Here is a 15,452-nt window from a genome sequence, read left to right on the forward strand (position 1 = left end):
CCCTATTGGTAACAGGAATTTCTATATCCTGTGATTTATTTATCAGTACACTTCTCATAATACAAATACACCCAACATTCAAAATTTGTCCCACAAACATAGAAAAGACAACAATAACCACAAAATTTTCAGCATATCTAGCAGAAGGGTTGAATTCTTGAAGCAACATTTAGGATGGCTGCCCAGGAAGATCATTGGTTTTCAGGTTCAATGCCCTGCACTCAGTCTCAGTAGCACTCCAGTTTATTGAAAGATCCTCTCTGAGGAGAGAACACAAAACATGGTCCATATTTGGAGCTGTTAATGAAACAAAGTATACAAATATAGGGTGTGTGCTCATATAAAATGTTCTGTGCTCCCAATAACCACAGCTCATTCATGCTCACTTCCAGGTTTCCTTCAGGAACAGTTTTTCCTGCGTTCAAAATTTAAGGTAGCACTCAGAAACTAAGATGGATAATGTTTCCATGCAGCACTGAAAACTCTAGACTAACAGAATGTCTAAGATGACCAAATTGTGAAAAATCTTATTTTATTATTGTTTTTGCGTTGCTTTTGTTTCCCTGTGGTGCTGGGGATGGAACCAGGGCCTTACTCGAGCTGGGCAAGCTCTCTCCACATAGTTATGCGCCCAGCTCTAATTTTAAATATAGAAAGCGCTTTCCCTAATTTCCACCCTATGTCAACCCTGAGTTTCCTAATTTGAGTAGTTTCTATGTCACATGTATTTACCTTGATGTCCAGTTGTGATCACCATCACTCTGGTGCAACCACTCCGTGGCCTTAGGCCCTCAGGGTAGTTTTTCACTAAGGGGAGGAGGAGGGGAAAGAGACTGGAAACAAGACAGACATGACCAGTAACAAAATGAAGCATGCAGGGTCGGGGGAAAAAGCACCAACAGAGGAAGCCACTTACCCAGCGAACATTCCAGGGAATTTAATGCGCAGGAAAACGTGCTCCAACTGGTGCACTTCCAACTCTTTGAAAGGGCGGTAGGCTCTGCAATCCACATCCACAGGCTGAGACCCGGTCTCCTCACTGCCACTTCCACAGCCCATCGGGTTGCCGTCTTCTTTCATGGTGTCCCGATCTCCCCTGACCAGGCAGCTCTCTTCTCCCGCCACTCCCTGCTCATCTTCGCACTTTATTTTCTCCCGGGCCTCGTGTCCTTCCCCTCCAGTCACCGAAGTCACTGTGGGCTTCACGCCTGGAAAAGAGGAAGGGGACAGAAGTCCCTGGAGATAAGAAGGTGGGACGGATGTAGAGGAGAAAAGACAAGAGCTAGAGGAGCGAGCAGGTGGTGGTGCAGGACTTCACCGCGAGCTGAAGGACTGCTGAGTGAGGGACAGCACGCAACAATGGCGGCGAAGGAGCCACCTGTCCACTCAATCGGCCTCAGGTTTGCTTCTGGGAATTCAGCTCAAGTCATCTGTGCACCTACCCTGCGCCTCTTCCTGTAGCCCTTGGGCTTCCAGGCTCTGGAAGCTGCTTCTCTGTGGAAGGTCCATAAGGCGATGTGTTCTGAGCTGGGCAACAACACTCCAACTCCAAGCTGCCGCTTCCCTTCCGGCTGCTGGTCTGGGCAATAGTGGTTCTTACAGCTCTGCTCCGCCTTCTATTTGAGGTTCTCACGAGATTTCATTGTGCTATGACGTGATGTGGGCTGCAGCTTCTGGGGCGCATGCGCAACTTCTTTCTAAGCCACTTGTGATTCTGTGGAGCGGCCATGGAGGTGGTCGCGAAATTGCAAGAGAGTTATTGAGTGTGTGTGTGTGTGTGTGTGTGTGCATGCATGTGTATGGGCTCAACTTGGAAGCTTAGTGAATATTCCCACTTCTCCCTTTCACTTTAGCCGTGCCAAGAAAGGAGCTGGGGAAGAGGAACATGAGCAAAGCTGCTCGCCTGTGCTTTGCATAGTCCCATTGCTCATCCTCTCCATTCCATCTGGTGCCTCTCTGTTTGTACAAGTTGAATGGGGGAAGCAAGAGGGGCAGAGGAACAAGACCACTCACTATGACCATATCTGGAAACGTATTTGGAGAAAATCTATCAGTCTAGCCCTCCATACAGAGTAGCTTGTTTGTGGCAATTTTCCCCTACCTTCTCAAGAGTTAGAGGGGAAAAAAGAAGAATTAGACTCAAAGGAGCAGAACGAAGTGCGCAGACATCCTTACCTCCAAGCTTGAGAAGCAGGAGAGCCTTAGAAACAAGTTGCGCCTGCACCCTATCAGGTATAGCTACATCACAACGAAAGCTCGCGAGAACCTCGAATGAGCGGAGGAGGTGCAAGAACCACTTTTGCCTAGATCAGGAGGGGGAAAGGCAGCAGCGGCGGGGAGGTGAGGTGCTACAACATTTCATCATGGATGTTCCGAAAGAGAGCAGCTGCCAGAGCCTGGAAGCCCCTGGGCTCCAGGAAGAGGTGCAGGGTAGGTACACAGATGATTTGGGGTGAATTCGCAGATACAAAGCTGGTGCGGGTCCAGTGGGGGGGGGGGGGGGCGGCTCCTTCGCCGCCATTGCTGCGTGCGGCCCTCACCTCGCGGCAAAGCCTCCATCACCACCGCTCTCTCTAGCTCTCGCCCTCTCACTCCGCGTCTCTCCTTTGCAGGCGTGAAGCCCACAGTGACTTCAGTGACTGGAGGGGAAGGAGACGAGGCCAGGGAGAAAGTAAAGCGCGAAGATGAGCAGGGAGCAGTGGGAGAAGGCCCTTGCCCTGGCGCAGGCATGGGCGCAGGCACAAACTTGGGCTCGGGCTTGGGCTCTCTGGCGGTCATAAAAGACGATGGCGGCACCGAGAAACCTGGGCAGCTGGAGTGGGAGGAGCCTGAAGAGGAGCTGTCCCACGGTGAAGCCGAGGGCTCTCAGCCTCCAGATATGGATCACATCACCCTATGCCGCACTGTCAGTGAGTTGCGACTGCACGAGGTGGAGCGCATTTTCCAACGCACTCAATATCCTGAAATGTTAGCTAGGTAAGTGGCTTCCTCTGCAGACCCTCAATTCCCCCGTCTCATTCCCTCCCCCTTTTTACTAAAAGCTATGTTGGGGGCACACTCCAGGGTGACAGCAATAGTGACTGGGCATTAAGGTAAATATTTTTCATATAGGAATGAAAACGTTAGCAAATTTTTAACTTTTGTAAACATACTATAGGACATAGAAATCATAATGAGAAAAAGAGGCAATCTTTAAAAGTATGGGGGGGTGTGTGGAAGTGGCAAATACCTTGGATGGAGGGCTTGCATGGCAATACGCTGGGATTAATCCCCAACACCACAGGATGGCAACAAAACCAACCCTCTCCCCCCATAAATATAGTAAAGTTCAAATGATTTGGTCATTGTACAATTCTTCCATTAGTCTTGGTTTTTACAATATCGTATTTAACTATGTTAAGACTTAAATATATACATATATATATATATATATATATATATATATATATATATATAAAATTGCCAGTCTAGGGTTGAACTCACTGCCTTTGAGCATGTTTATGTTCATGACTAGTGCTCTACCACTTGAGCCACTTGCAGCTTTTTCTGAGTAGTTTATTGGCAAGAGAGTCTCATGGACTTTCCTGCCTAGGTTGGCTTTGACCCAGGATCCTCAGATCTCAGCCTCCTGAGTATCTAACATTATAGGAGTGAGCCTGGGATGTTTAGCTAAATTCCAAATTTTAATAATGTTCACCTCATGTCTCTATACAATAAAAACTATGTGTAAAGTAAGCCTGGGCTTTGGATATTGCACAAAATCATCTAGAGGGGAAGGTGGGATTTTTCCATTGTTCATGAAGTATGTGTCCTTGAATTTAATATCATCCACAGCTATAAATATGGACATTTGCTATTTTCTTCCTTCAGAGAGGATCCGCCAGTGCCCCTGAGTGCTACTGAGTCTGACTGTCAGGAATCTGAAAAACAATGATTTTCCTGTGCAACCATCCCAGAACCTTCAAGACTTCAACCCTCTCTTCCTATATAGGCTTATTTGTTTTTTTGTCTTTTCCATAGTTGAGGAATATGTTTTGAGTGTTGAGGTCTTTTTGCTGTGAGAAATGGTAAACCCCCAGCCTGTGGAAGTTTCTGTTACCAAGAGCATGATGTAATAGTGGAAAACAATAAAAATAAACAACCAAATAGCCTCAATTTTCCTGTATAAAATTAATGCTCATCTCTCTTTAACAGTGGTATATTTAGACAATTCTGACTGTGTATGATCAAGTTGAGCATCAATCTAACTTGAAAAGGACACAGATTAATGAACCAAGGGAATAAGGGATGAGAGGATTCAACTGATATTTTATTAAACATACATATGCTGGGCATAGGACCTTAGCTTAATGTGTGAATTTATGAGTGTCTGAACATTGGAGTATAATAACACACACACTGAAAACTTGCTTTGTGAGTGATTGATGGGTACTTGATTATGCCATTATGGGTAGTGGGGAACATTGAAAGTGGCTGATTTTCCTGCTGTTGCTTTTAGTCAGGAGTAAAGGAGTGTGAAAAGGAGCACCCTAATATTTTCATTTCTTGCAAGTGGTTCAATGTGTCAGCCTAAAAAGATTGCTAGAATATTATTATTATTATTATTATTATTTTGTTGGCCTTGGGACTTGAACTCTGGGCCTGGGTGCTGTCTCAGCTCTTCAGCTCATAGCTAGTGCTCTGCCACTTGAGCCAAAGTGTTACTTCTGGTTTCCTGGAAATAAGAGTCCCATGGATTTTCCTGCCCAGGCTGGCTTTGAACTGCTATCCTCAGATCTCAGCCTCCTGAGTAGCTAGGATTATAGGCATGAGCCACTGACGACAGGCTTAGAATACTCTGATTATCATGGAGAGTGAGAAAAATGCTTGCCAACTGGAAAATGGTTTAAATTTGGAAGAAAGCAAAACATCTTTCTTCCAAATATCATAGGATAAGGACAAATAGGTTTACGAGAACTTGTATACATGTAAAAATGCACCTTGAGCATATGTCATCAATTGGACTTTTTAAGTGGATGATATTAAATACAGTGCATGAAGAGATGAAATGTAACTACAGGCCTGAAAGAAATGGTAGTGAATTTGGAACCAGTGTTGTCAAATCTTTCCAAACTCCATAGGCTGAAATAAGAAAGCAGTATACATGGTGTCAGAAAATTCCCATTTACAACTGGACAAACTACAATCCCTGTGTGTGTGTGTGTGTGTGTGTGTGTGTGTGTGTGTGTGTGTGTGTATGTGTCTGAGCTTTTCTTTTTTTTTTTTTTTCGGTCCGGTCGTGTGTGTGTGTGTGTGTGTGTGTGTGTGTGTGTGTGTGTGTGTGTGTGTGTATGTATGTGTCTGAGCTTTTCTTTTTTTTTTTTTTTTCGGTCCGGTCGTGGGGCCAGAACTCTGGGCCTGGGCGCTGTCCGTCAGCTCTTCAGCTCAAGACTAACGCTCTACCACTTGAGCCACAGCGCCACTTCTGGCTTTTTTCTTTTTGCTTATGTGGTACTGAGGAATCGAACCCAGGGCCTCATGCATGCAAGGCAAGCGCTCTACCACTGAGCCACCTTCCTAGCCTGACTAAGCTTTTCTTAAAGAACTATCTAACTCCCAAGATTTTTCACAGGAAGAATGCCCCTTAGACACCCTTGAGAAAATCTTTTTAATACTCCTAGCTAGGCACTGCTAGCATATGCCTGTAATCCTACCCACTCAAGAGGATGATAACTGAGGATCACATTTCTAAGTCATCCACAACAGGAAAATCCGTGAGACCCTTACCTCCAGTTGACCACAAGAAAATCAGAAGGCCAGCTGTGGCTCAATTTATGGAGCACTAGCCTCGAACAAAAGAGCACAGTGACACTGTCAAACCTTAAGTTCAAGGCCCAGGACCAACACACACACAAGTGTAATAGAAGTAATAATCATGCTTGCAGACTTGAGCTAAAAATTCAAAACCAAAAAATGTACATGAACATATAAGGATGATTGTCTGCATAGAGGAGTGGTGGGAGAAGGAAAGGAGTAGATGGTGTTAGGGTGAATATAATAAAAGGAAATTATATGTATGAGTGAAAATGCCATAACAAAATCCATTAAAATTGTAAAAGCAAACCAGGGGAGAGCGGAGACCAAGACAAACCATAGTAAAGGGGGTGAATATGAACAAAATACACATTAGGCATAAAGGAGAATAGCTCAACAAAATACTTTTATGCCATTAGTACATGCTAATTTTTAAAAGTAGATGGGTTAAATCTGACAAAACTCCAATATATACATGTAATATGTATTTTACCCTATGAGTAGGAGATCTTAAAGATCCTGTGGAAAAGGCAGGTCAAATACTCAGAATCATGTTTTAAAATTTCTTAATTTTGCCAATCTTTTACAGTTAAAAAAACCCCTGAGATTGTGAGAGGTTAGTAATTTGCTCAAAGGTACACAACCAAATTAGTGCCTGAACCAGCACTACAAATGAGCCTCTAATATTTATGAACTTACTCTCAAATGAAATTAATTTAATTCACCATTTGAAAAAAAGTAAAAATAATGTTACAGTCTCCTTAGGCCTACTAGAAGAAGAGGTTTTGTTAAACTTTTGACAGTTCAAGTATAGTTTGGAAAGCATAATAGTTGACTACAGAATTTAAACTGCTTTCAAATTGTTACAGGGTTTAATTTGAACCAAGAAAAACTGGTCGTCAGTACATATCTGCTGATTTATCAGGGGCTGTAATGAAGTGGCACAGGGCAACTGATGGATGGATGAAGATATTTAAGATAAGTCACAGGAAGGATAAACAGAGCATATAAAGGTGTCATATACCTAAGGCAGCACATGAAGGGAAATAAGTGACATTGTGCTTACACTAGGAAAAGAGAAAGATCACAAGTCAATGATCTAAGCATGCATTCCTGTTAGTAAAACCAGAGAGTTAAGAGCATGATCACTCAAAGCAAGCCAAAGGAAATTAATATAGGATCAGAAATTGATGAAATTGGAAGTAGGAAAACACACAAGAAATCCAGTAATGCCAGTATGGTTCTTTGAATGCAGCAATAAAATTTCTAGCTCCTAGAAAAACTGAAGAAGAAAGACACAATTTTATTATAATGGAAATGAAATAAGGGTGTTTTTCTGGATTTCACCAATGTTAAGTCGCACTAAGCAAACACTGAAACAACTCTGCACACATAAACTCAAGAAAAAACAGATTCCCTGACTTGAGAAACAACCAAACTTGCCCAATATACAATGGACTATTACTGATAGTCTTACAACTATTTTTAAAATTTGTTTCATAGTGAAAAAATTTATTTCACACTGTAAATCTCTCCAAATTATGTCTCCAATGAGAGGGTTGTATAATATGAATTTAAACTAATTTCACAGGAACATAGACTTCTCCAGAGAACTAGAATGGAAAATATTTCCCAAGTTCCTTTATGAGGTTAGCATCAACTCTGATTCAAAAGCTAAAATATACTAAGAGAAAGCTAGAAAATTACCAAGTACAAGGAAACCAAGGACTAATATTTCTTGTTAAACAGGGCCTTTACCAAACCACTATTAAATCAACATAAACACATACTTATTTCCTTATCAAGAGGGCAATGCCAAAGAGAAACTTGAGATAACACTTCATTCTCACTAGGATGTCACTGGTTTCAAAAAATAAAAGGAGTGACCAGCAGGGTACTGGTGGCTTACACGAATAATCCTAGCAACTCAGATCTAAGGATTATGGTTTGGAGCCAGTCCAAGCAGGAATTCTGTGAGACCCTTATCTCCAATTAACTACCAGGAAACTGAAAGTGGAGCTATGGCTCAACTGGTAGAGTACTAGCCTTGAGCAAAAATGCTCAGGGACAGCACTTAAGCCATGAATTCAAGCCCCAGACCTGGCACCACCCTCAAAAAAAAGTACAATAGGAATCGCTGGCAAGATTATGTGAAGTTGGAACTCTGACACACTGTTGGTGGAGCTGTGAAATGATGTAGCTCTACAGAAAAGAGCTGGCAGCGCATCAGAAGATTAAACATAGGTTCGTGGTGTGACTCTCCAATTCGACCTATAGATAAATATTCAACAAAACAGTAACAATATGCCAACAAAAACTTTTTAAATGTACTCAGAATTTTAATGTAAAATTGTCTTTAAAAATACTCCCATGTCAGAAATATATCCTAAACAAACCACAAATAAAGAAAATGGTAGGTGAAATACATTCAAAATAGCTAAGTTAAGAAACAATGACTTAGCTGTAATTATGTATTTCTACTATACAGATACAAGCTTCCAAATCTAGGTCTGATTATTATACATTTACAAAGAAGGAATAGGAAATCAGCCTGACTATGAAATGGCTCAGACCTTCAGCTGCTTCCACATGGCTTTGTTAGCACACTAAACAACCTCTACAGAAAGCCACTGGCCACACCGCCCACAGCATCTGGATTTCCTTCACACATCATGGAACCTGGGTCCCACTGTAACTGTAATATTGGCATAGGGAGCACTCTGGCTCAGCTCACCCACCTGTTTCTTTTTGAGGAACAACAAGCTATTAAACGTGGCAGCGACTTGTTTTGGGTTGCAGTTTTTGCACAGCTCCTTCAGACTAAAGGACCATATTCCCATCTTGTTGTGTTCCTGGGAAAGTAATTCAAACAGAGAAAAGTAAAGGGAAACAAAATCATTAAAGGAACACAGGATATGGTTAAACAATAACCAACAAAATATTGAAATTTTCATTGGTGACCATAATATCCTTCAAAGGAGCAAAACAGTACAATATGCTTAGAATAAATATCACTGGTCACTGAGCACAAAAATAGCTCACAGAGGAAATACATAGAAAAGAATTCCAAAATGTTACATCAATGTATGGTGTGATACACAAATGTTAGCTCATTTATAAATGCATGTTAATAAAAATGCCTCATATGGAAAGAGCAATTAGTCTTGGCTACAGATGGAAGAAAAATCCACAGTGCTTTAGGGCACTTCAACTCCAAAGAGAATCATCACCTTAGGAGGATTCCTCTTCTTTTTTTATTTAATTAATGTTTTTTTTATTGTGAAAATACTGTACAGAGGGGTTACAATTACATCAGCAAGGTAATGAGTACATTTCTTATCAAGCATTGTTGCCTCCTCCTTTGTTTCCCCTTACCATACCTGCCCTCCCACTGCCCCCTCCAACCCCCCCCCCCGCAAAGTTGTAAAGTTTTTCGACATAACGTCTTGTACATCTCATTGTTGCAATGGGTCAACCTGTATCCCTATTTAAGCAATTTGTTTTTTCCCTTCCCCCCACAAAAGGATACCTACCTCTTGTTAAAAGGAGCTAGATGTTTGGGGTGTGGGGGGGGGGCTATTAAACCACTTCATTGATAAATGTAGAAGTCTATTTCTAAGGAAATTGGTAGGGGTGTGGGTAAACATGTGTGGACTAGGACAGGGTCCGGGACACAGGAATCTTTAGGGGGGGGTGTAGGATGTGTTAATGGTACGGTCTAATAAACACTTGAAAACAAACATCCCAATTAATTATGATTTTATTAATTCTTTTTACTTGTATACTTTTTCTAGACTGTCTTTATTTTGGTGATTAATTGGAGATGAGTCTCACAGACTTTCCTGCTGAGGCTAGCTTTGAGCAGCAATCCTCAGATCTCAGCCTGCTGAGTAATTAGAACCACAAGCTTCAGCCACTGGCACCCCGCTTATTTATCCCTTTTAAAACAAAACAACACCAACAAACTTTCAGTAAAGAAAAAGTAAAGTAGACCCTTAAAAATATAAAGTCAGAAGAAGTTAATAAAGTACATAATGATTTTTTAAAAATTCAGATGAATGATGAAGATAACCCATAAGCAGACCCTACACCCCCTTCAAGTAAGAGAAGGAAACAATAAAGATGAAGTTCCCAAAATACTAAACAAATCTTAGAATGTAAGAATGTTAATGTTGACCAAAATACCCAGTATATGCTTAGCACAACAAAATTCAAGAAAAAAAATCTTGTAATGAACTGTCATAACAGTAGATATAAAGAAAAATCCCCCATCCTTCCAGAGTGAAAATAAGGATTGCCTGCAGAGGAAAAAAGAGCTAGCAAGAAATTGCTGTATTTGTGATAAAGACTTTCCTAAGACAAAAGCAGTGGAGAAGACACACACAAAAACCTAGTTTAAATTAGAACAAACCGATGTTGGGTTCCAAGAGGGATTCCTTGAAGAAAAAAACGTAGAACTGATCAACTGGCATAGCTGACAGTATTAGAAGATATTTTCTTTTTTTTAATTTTTATTTACTTTTTATTGTGAAAATACTGTATAGAGGTGTTACAATTACATGGGCAAGATAATGAGTACATTTCTTATAGAAGATATTTTCTTTTATCACCAGTGTATTTGGAAAAATAATTAAGCTGGGCATATGGACAAATAGTGTCAGCATGATGGAATGATTAACTCAGATAATAGAAGCATAACATTTGCAAGGAAAGAATGCAGTGACACTATGAAATTGGCATGTGGGTTTCACATGACCTTGGTGGCAGAAGCTGCTAGCTGTTCCTTAACATCTCTTCTTCAATAGAAACACTATTAACAGCTGGGTCTAAGGTGACTAAAACCAAGCTACATTGCCCAGCTAGACAGAGTAAGGTGCCTAAGTGCTGGTGGATGAACTGAGAAGAGTCAAACGGTTACATACCACACACACACACACACACACATACATGTGCACACACACATACACACACATTGTAGATTTTTCCCTTTAAGAAAGATGCTGCTGATTGAAATAGAAACATAGTGTATTCAGAACTTATGGATTTTGACAATGAGAAATAAGGAAAAAGAAACATAGCTCTGACAACTTTTCCAGCATGAACCCATGCCAGATTGCATGATTAGCTGAGAGAGAAATACACTTTCTGCTCTTTTTTTTTGGATCCGGTCATGGGGCCTTAACTCTGGGTCTGGGCGCTGTCCCACAGCTCTTCAGCTCAAGGCTAGTGCTCTACCACTTGAGACACAGTGCCACTTCCAGTTTTTTCCTTTTTTTTTGCTTATGTGGTGCTGGAATCGCACCCAGGGCCTCATGCATGCAAGGCAAGAGCTCTACCACTGAGCCACCTTCCCAGCCCCCTTGCTGTCTTTGTTAAGGAAGATATTTTGGCTCTCTGTCACAATCAAGCCTGCATTCACGACTGTTAAAATTATCACCTGGTAACACTAAAAGCTCTGCTAAAGGTATGTTAGGATGAGGAATTTAACAAGTTAGGATTGCCTTAACAAAGACAATAGAGAAAACTGAAGCCTTGGATATCAAGAAAGAACAGAAATCCTGTTCTCACTTAGAAACATGGACTTCTAAACAGAAGAGCCTCCCTCATACAGTGATGTCTGATGATGAGGGATTAGAGATAAAGAAGGGTGAACAAAGGACTGCTATCATTGCTTTGCAGCCTTTTAGCACAGCACTGTGGAACATGTTGAATAGGAATTAAATTTAAGAACTGAGTTATCAGTCTTTAGTTACTAAAATCAGTGTCATATTTAGAATTATTTGACAGTTTGCTAAAATAAGAATGGAGCACAGAATAGATATCTGGGGACAACTTTCTGGCATCAGTCCCCAACTTCTGTACTCAACAGTAGTTTGCTTCAAGCAGAAACATTTTTTTTTTCAAGCAGAAACATTTTGAAAAGATGTCTGTAATCCTAGCTACTCAGGAGGCTGAAAGCTGAGGATTATTGTGTGAAGCCAGCCCAGGCAGGAAAGTCTCTAAGATTCTGATCTCTGAATAAGCACCAAAAAGTCAGAAGTGGAGCTGCTGCTCAACGGGTAGAGAACTCAGCTTCAGGACCGGTACCAGAAAAAAGAAATGACTTTGTTTTCATAAATATCAGTGCTTGTGGTCATTGCTTCATTTAGTTTTCAAAACACAGTTGATAAATCCTACCTGTAAAGTAGTTAACACATGACACACACTTCCACTCCTTTGCACTGTCTCAGGGTTTTCTTTGCTGTTCCATAACTCCTGTTGGGATAATTCATAAACATTAAACATTTTAAGTGATTCATAACAAACATTTGCTGCTCAAATTAAAGAGTTTACACTCTGATCATGAAGATGATGAAAATAATACAAATAAACATTGACATGTGCTGATTTGCATTGCTACTTGTCCTACTATAGAGGGGACACCAAACAAGAGATTCTGTCATCTTTATTGATAATACAACTCAATGCACTCTGGCCTTTCTCTACCTTGAAATGTAAACTCAGCAGATACCCACTTTCAGTTAGCATTTTCCTACTCTTGGTTAATCTAACTCAACTGACAGGAGTAAATACAACCAACAGAAAAATTGGATTGTTAATTTAAACTTAACTGATGGTATAGAAGTTCTAAAAGTAACTGCTAGAGTTTGTGACAATTACCAAGGTAGGAAATCTTTCATATTTCAAGGCCTCTCCTTATCCCAAAATGGGTAACTAACTCACTATCTGCCCTGTGAGCTATCTGAATAGGTTCATTTTTTCAGTCTTTAAACTTTAACCACTTTGAGAAGAACCTCAAAAATGAGGTGTAGAAAGTTGAAATCTCTCTACAGAAAACTATTCCAATCCCTTACAAACTAGCACCTTACGAGCAGAAAAGGGAAAGGGCATAGGAAATGTGTTGATCCATCTGATATTAAAAAAACAAAAAAAACAAAAAAAAACCCACAACACAGGCTATCAAGGCTTGGGGCACAGAAATGGCAGCGATTAGACCCTTGGGTTTTTTGGCCAAGTTTTGTAAGCTGGCTCTGACCACACCACCCAGAAGCATCTGTGTCACCCTCATCCCATGCCCATTGTTTGTCTAGCTTCAAACCAAACTCTGGAGCACAGCTCTTTCGTCAAAGTGCTCTTAGCTTTATTGATTTCAACATGGTTTCAGAGAGTTCATGAACACTCTGCCTTACATGAGAAATCTCTTGTGGCTACAAGGATCCTTTCAGGAGTTCTAGGAATTGCTGAACCCCATTCTCACAAGCTGTGCTGGCTTCCTGGTTCTGAAGAGGCCCTATCTTTTGTTTTTTCCAATACCGTTGCTTTAATAACAGGAAATACAAGTACAAAAATATTATGCTAGTATACTTTTTATTACATGGAGATGGAATAACACATTTGTGTTTTTACCAGAATTGATATCATCCAATATTTTTGCCACAGTACAAAAGGCTTTCCACAGATTTTTTTATTCCTATGCAGATTTATAAATGAAAAAACTCAGAATTCTTTTTAACCATTTAAGATTTACATTTATCCAAATATTCCTGTTCAAGATGCTCTGGAGAACTGTTCTTTTTAAAAAATATACAATCAGCTATGCATTTTAAATGTGTAATATCATCCATTGGCCAAGATCTCCCTTATATTGGCATCACAAACACATTATGCGCTTATGTGGGGTTAAAAGCGTTGTTATTGGTTAGGTGGTAACTGATGAAATCCCATTTATAGAATTGACAATACAACAGAAAGCACTTTAGTGTCCTAAAAGTATTAAAGAAAAACAAGTTTACAAATAATGAAACCGTAGTTCCTAACTCTAAAATAGTTAACCATATCAAATAAAAGTAACATCAATTAATAAAGAAAAAGTAAACTGCTAGTGCCTAGCATTCAGCCATCCATAGCATACTTCACAGTTCTGGCCATTTCAGTTGAGTTGTTTTTTGATACACCAAAAAAAAAAAAAAAAGTATATATATATATATATATATATATATATATATATATATATATATACATATATATATATATATATATATAAAACAGCATTCATTTTGTTGGGAAGTATGAAATAATTTTCTGTACTATTTGAAATATATTTTGTTTATAAATAAATAAAGTGGGTGTTTATTTTAAATTTTAATCATTCTTGTTAAAAAATAAAACTAATGTCAACCATTAAATGAAAAACATGTATATTTAAAACAACATGTTTGGAAAACTGACTCACATTTCTTGTCAGCATTATTCTTTTCTCTTGGTAGAATCAACTTTGTTCCTTCTTTTTACATGCCAATTATAAACCCTGGCCATATCTTCTCTTACTCAAGCACTAAACATGCTACAGCATGGAGAAGAGAAAGTACAGCTCCTATATTTGAAGGGTGACTTCAGTAGTAGTAAACTGATATCAAAGAAAGTCAAGGTCCAGCTGGGAAGGTGGCTCAGTGGTAGAGCACTTGCCCTGCATGCTTGAGGCCTTGGGTTTGATTCATCAGCACCACATAAGCAGAAAAAAAAGCCGGAAGTGGCGCTGTGGCTCAAGTGCTAGAATGGTAGCTTTGAGCTAAATTTCCTTACAGTTTTTAAATGTTTTCATTACTGTGGGACAAGGATCAGAGAAACAAGGCATTAGTCGATATGCAGGAAGTCAGATTTTACTTTTTGGTTATCTCTGATTTTAGAAGTCTTGTAAGGAAATAAGACTTCAGCCTTATAAAGTCAGGGGAAAATTTTCCAGGATACTTAGTGTATGAGTTTTGGGAGGGCAACCTTTTTCAGTTTGAGAGTAATTCTTGACATGTGGCCCGGATAGGTCTCAAGTACTCTATCCTCCTGCTTCACTGTACTGCATGCTCCGGTTACAGTCATGCTCCACCATGCCCAATTGCTATTTTGACATAAAATTCAATTTTAAATATCCCAGGCTATGACGCTAAGATAGCGTTGTTTCTGGAGAATTAAGTATCATGAAAACCACAGATCAACATGTTTGACCTTATCAATCACTTTCTGTGATAAGCATAAAAACCCATGCTTTCCTGTACATTTGAAGTTCCAACATAAATTAACAAATTAATATACCAGAGAATGCTGCACATTTCATCAAACTATTCAGAGATACCTTTTCCCTTCCTCTTTTTAGGAAGGTGGGAATGGTGGGGAAAACATCTGGTCTCCCAATATATTCCAAGCTAGGCTACCTCCACTTTTAGAATTGTGGGATTTAAGTAAACTGCCACCACATCTGGCTAAAACTTGTTGACTGTTCATCTGGAGGTGGAATGCCTCAAGAGGTATAGTGCCACCCTTGAGCAAAAAACTAGACACAGCTCCCAGGTACTTAGTTTAGCACCCAAGTGCTGGAAATAAACAAAAAATTGCTTTGGCTTTGAATTAAAACTTACAACAATTTTAGATAAGGTATTAGCAATCTATAGACAGCATATATATATATATACACATACATTTATTTATTTATTTTTGTATTGCCAGGATTACACTATCTATCATTTCAATTGGACACTGTTGTTTGGGCCGAGAAGCACCCATTAAAGATAATTTTGCAGGGCTGGGAAGGTGGCTTAGTGGTAGAGCGCTTGCCTTGCATGCCTGAGGCCCTGGGTTCAATTCCTCAGCACCACATAAGCAGAAAA

At 40.0% G+C, this 15,452-nt stretch overlaps 1 protein-coding gene across 1 annotated transcript in view; it reads right to left on the reverse strand.

Annotated features, from left to right (window-relative positions):
• Positions 1–5,097: 5,097 nt before the first annotated feature.
• The window catches only part of LOC122098742 (double-strand-break repair protein rad21-like protein 1), a 45,178-nt gene continuing 34,823 nt past the window's right edge, over positions 5,098–15,452 (reverse strand). The window contains exons 11-12 of the mRNA XM_042669176.1: positions 8,532–8,645; positions 5,098–5,121 (exon numbers count right to left, since the gene is read on the reverse strand). Coding sequence (XP_042525110.1) covers positions 5,098–5,121; positions 8,532–8,645 — 138 coding nt within the window. The remainder of the gene's footprint in view (positions 5,122–8,531; positions 8,646–15,452) is intronic.

The sequence above is a fragment of the Dipodomys spectabilis genome, unplaced genomic scaffold (assembly GCF_019054845.1).
Source record: "Dipodomys spectabilis isolate Male_0828 unplaced genomic scaffold, ASM1905484v1 ptg000490l, whole genome shotgun sequence".
In the NCBI taxonomy this organism is placed as follows: domain Eukaryota; kingdom Metazoa; phylum Chordata; class Mammalia; order Rodentia; family Heteromyidae; genus Dipodomys; species Dipodomys spectabilis.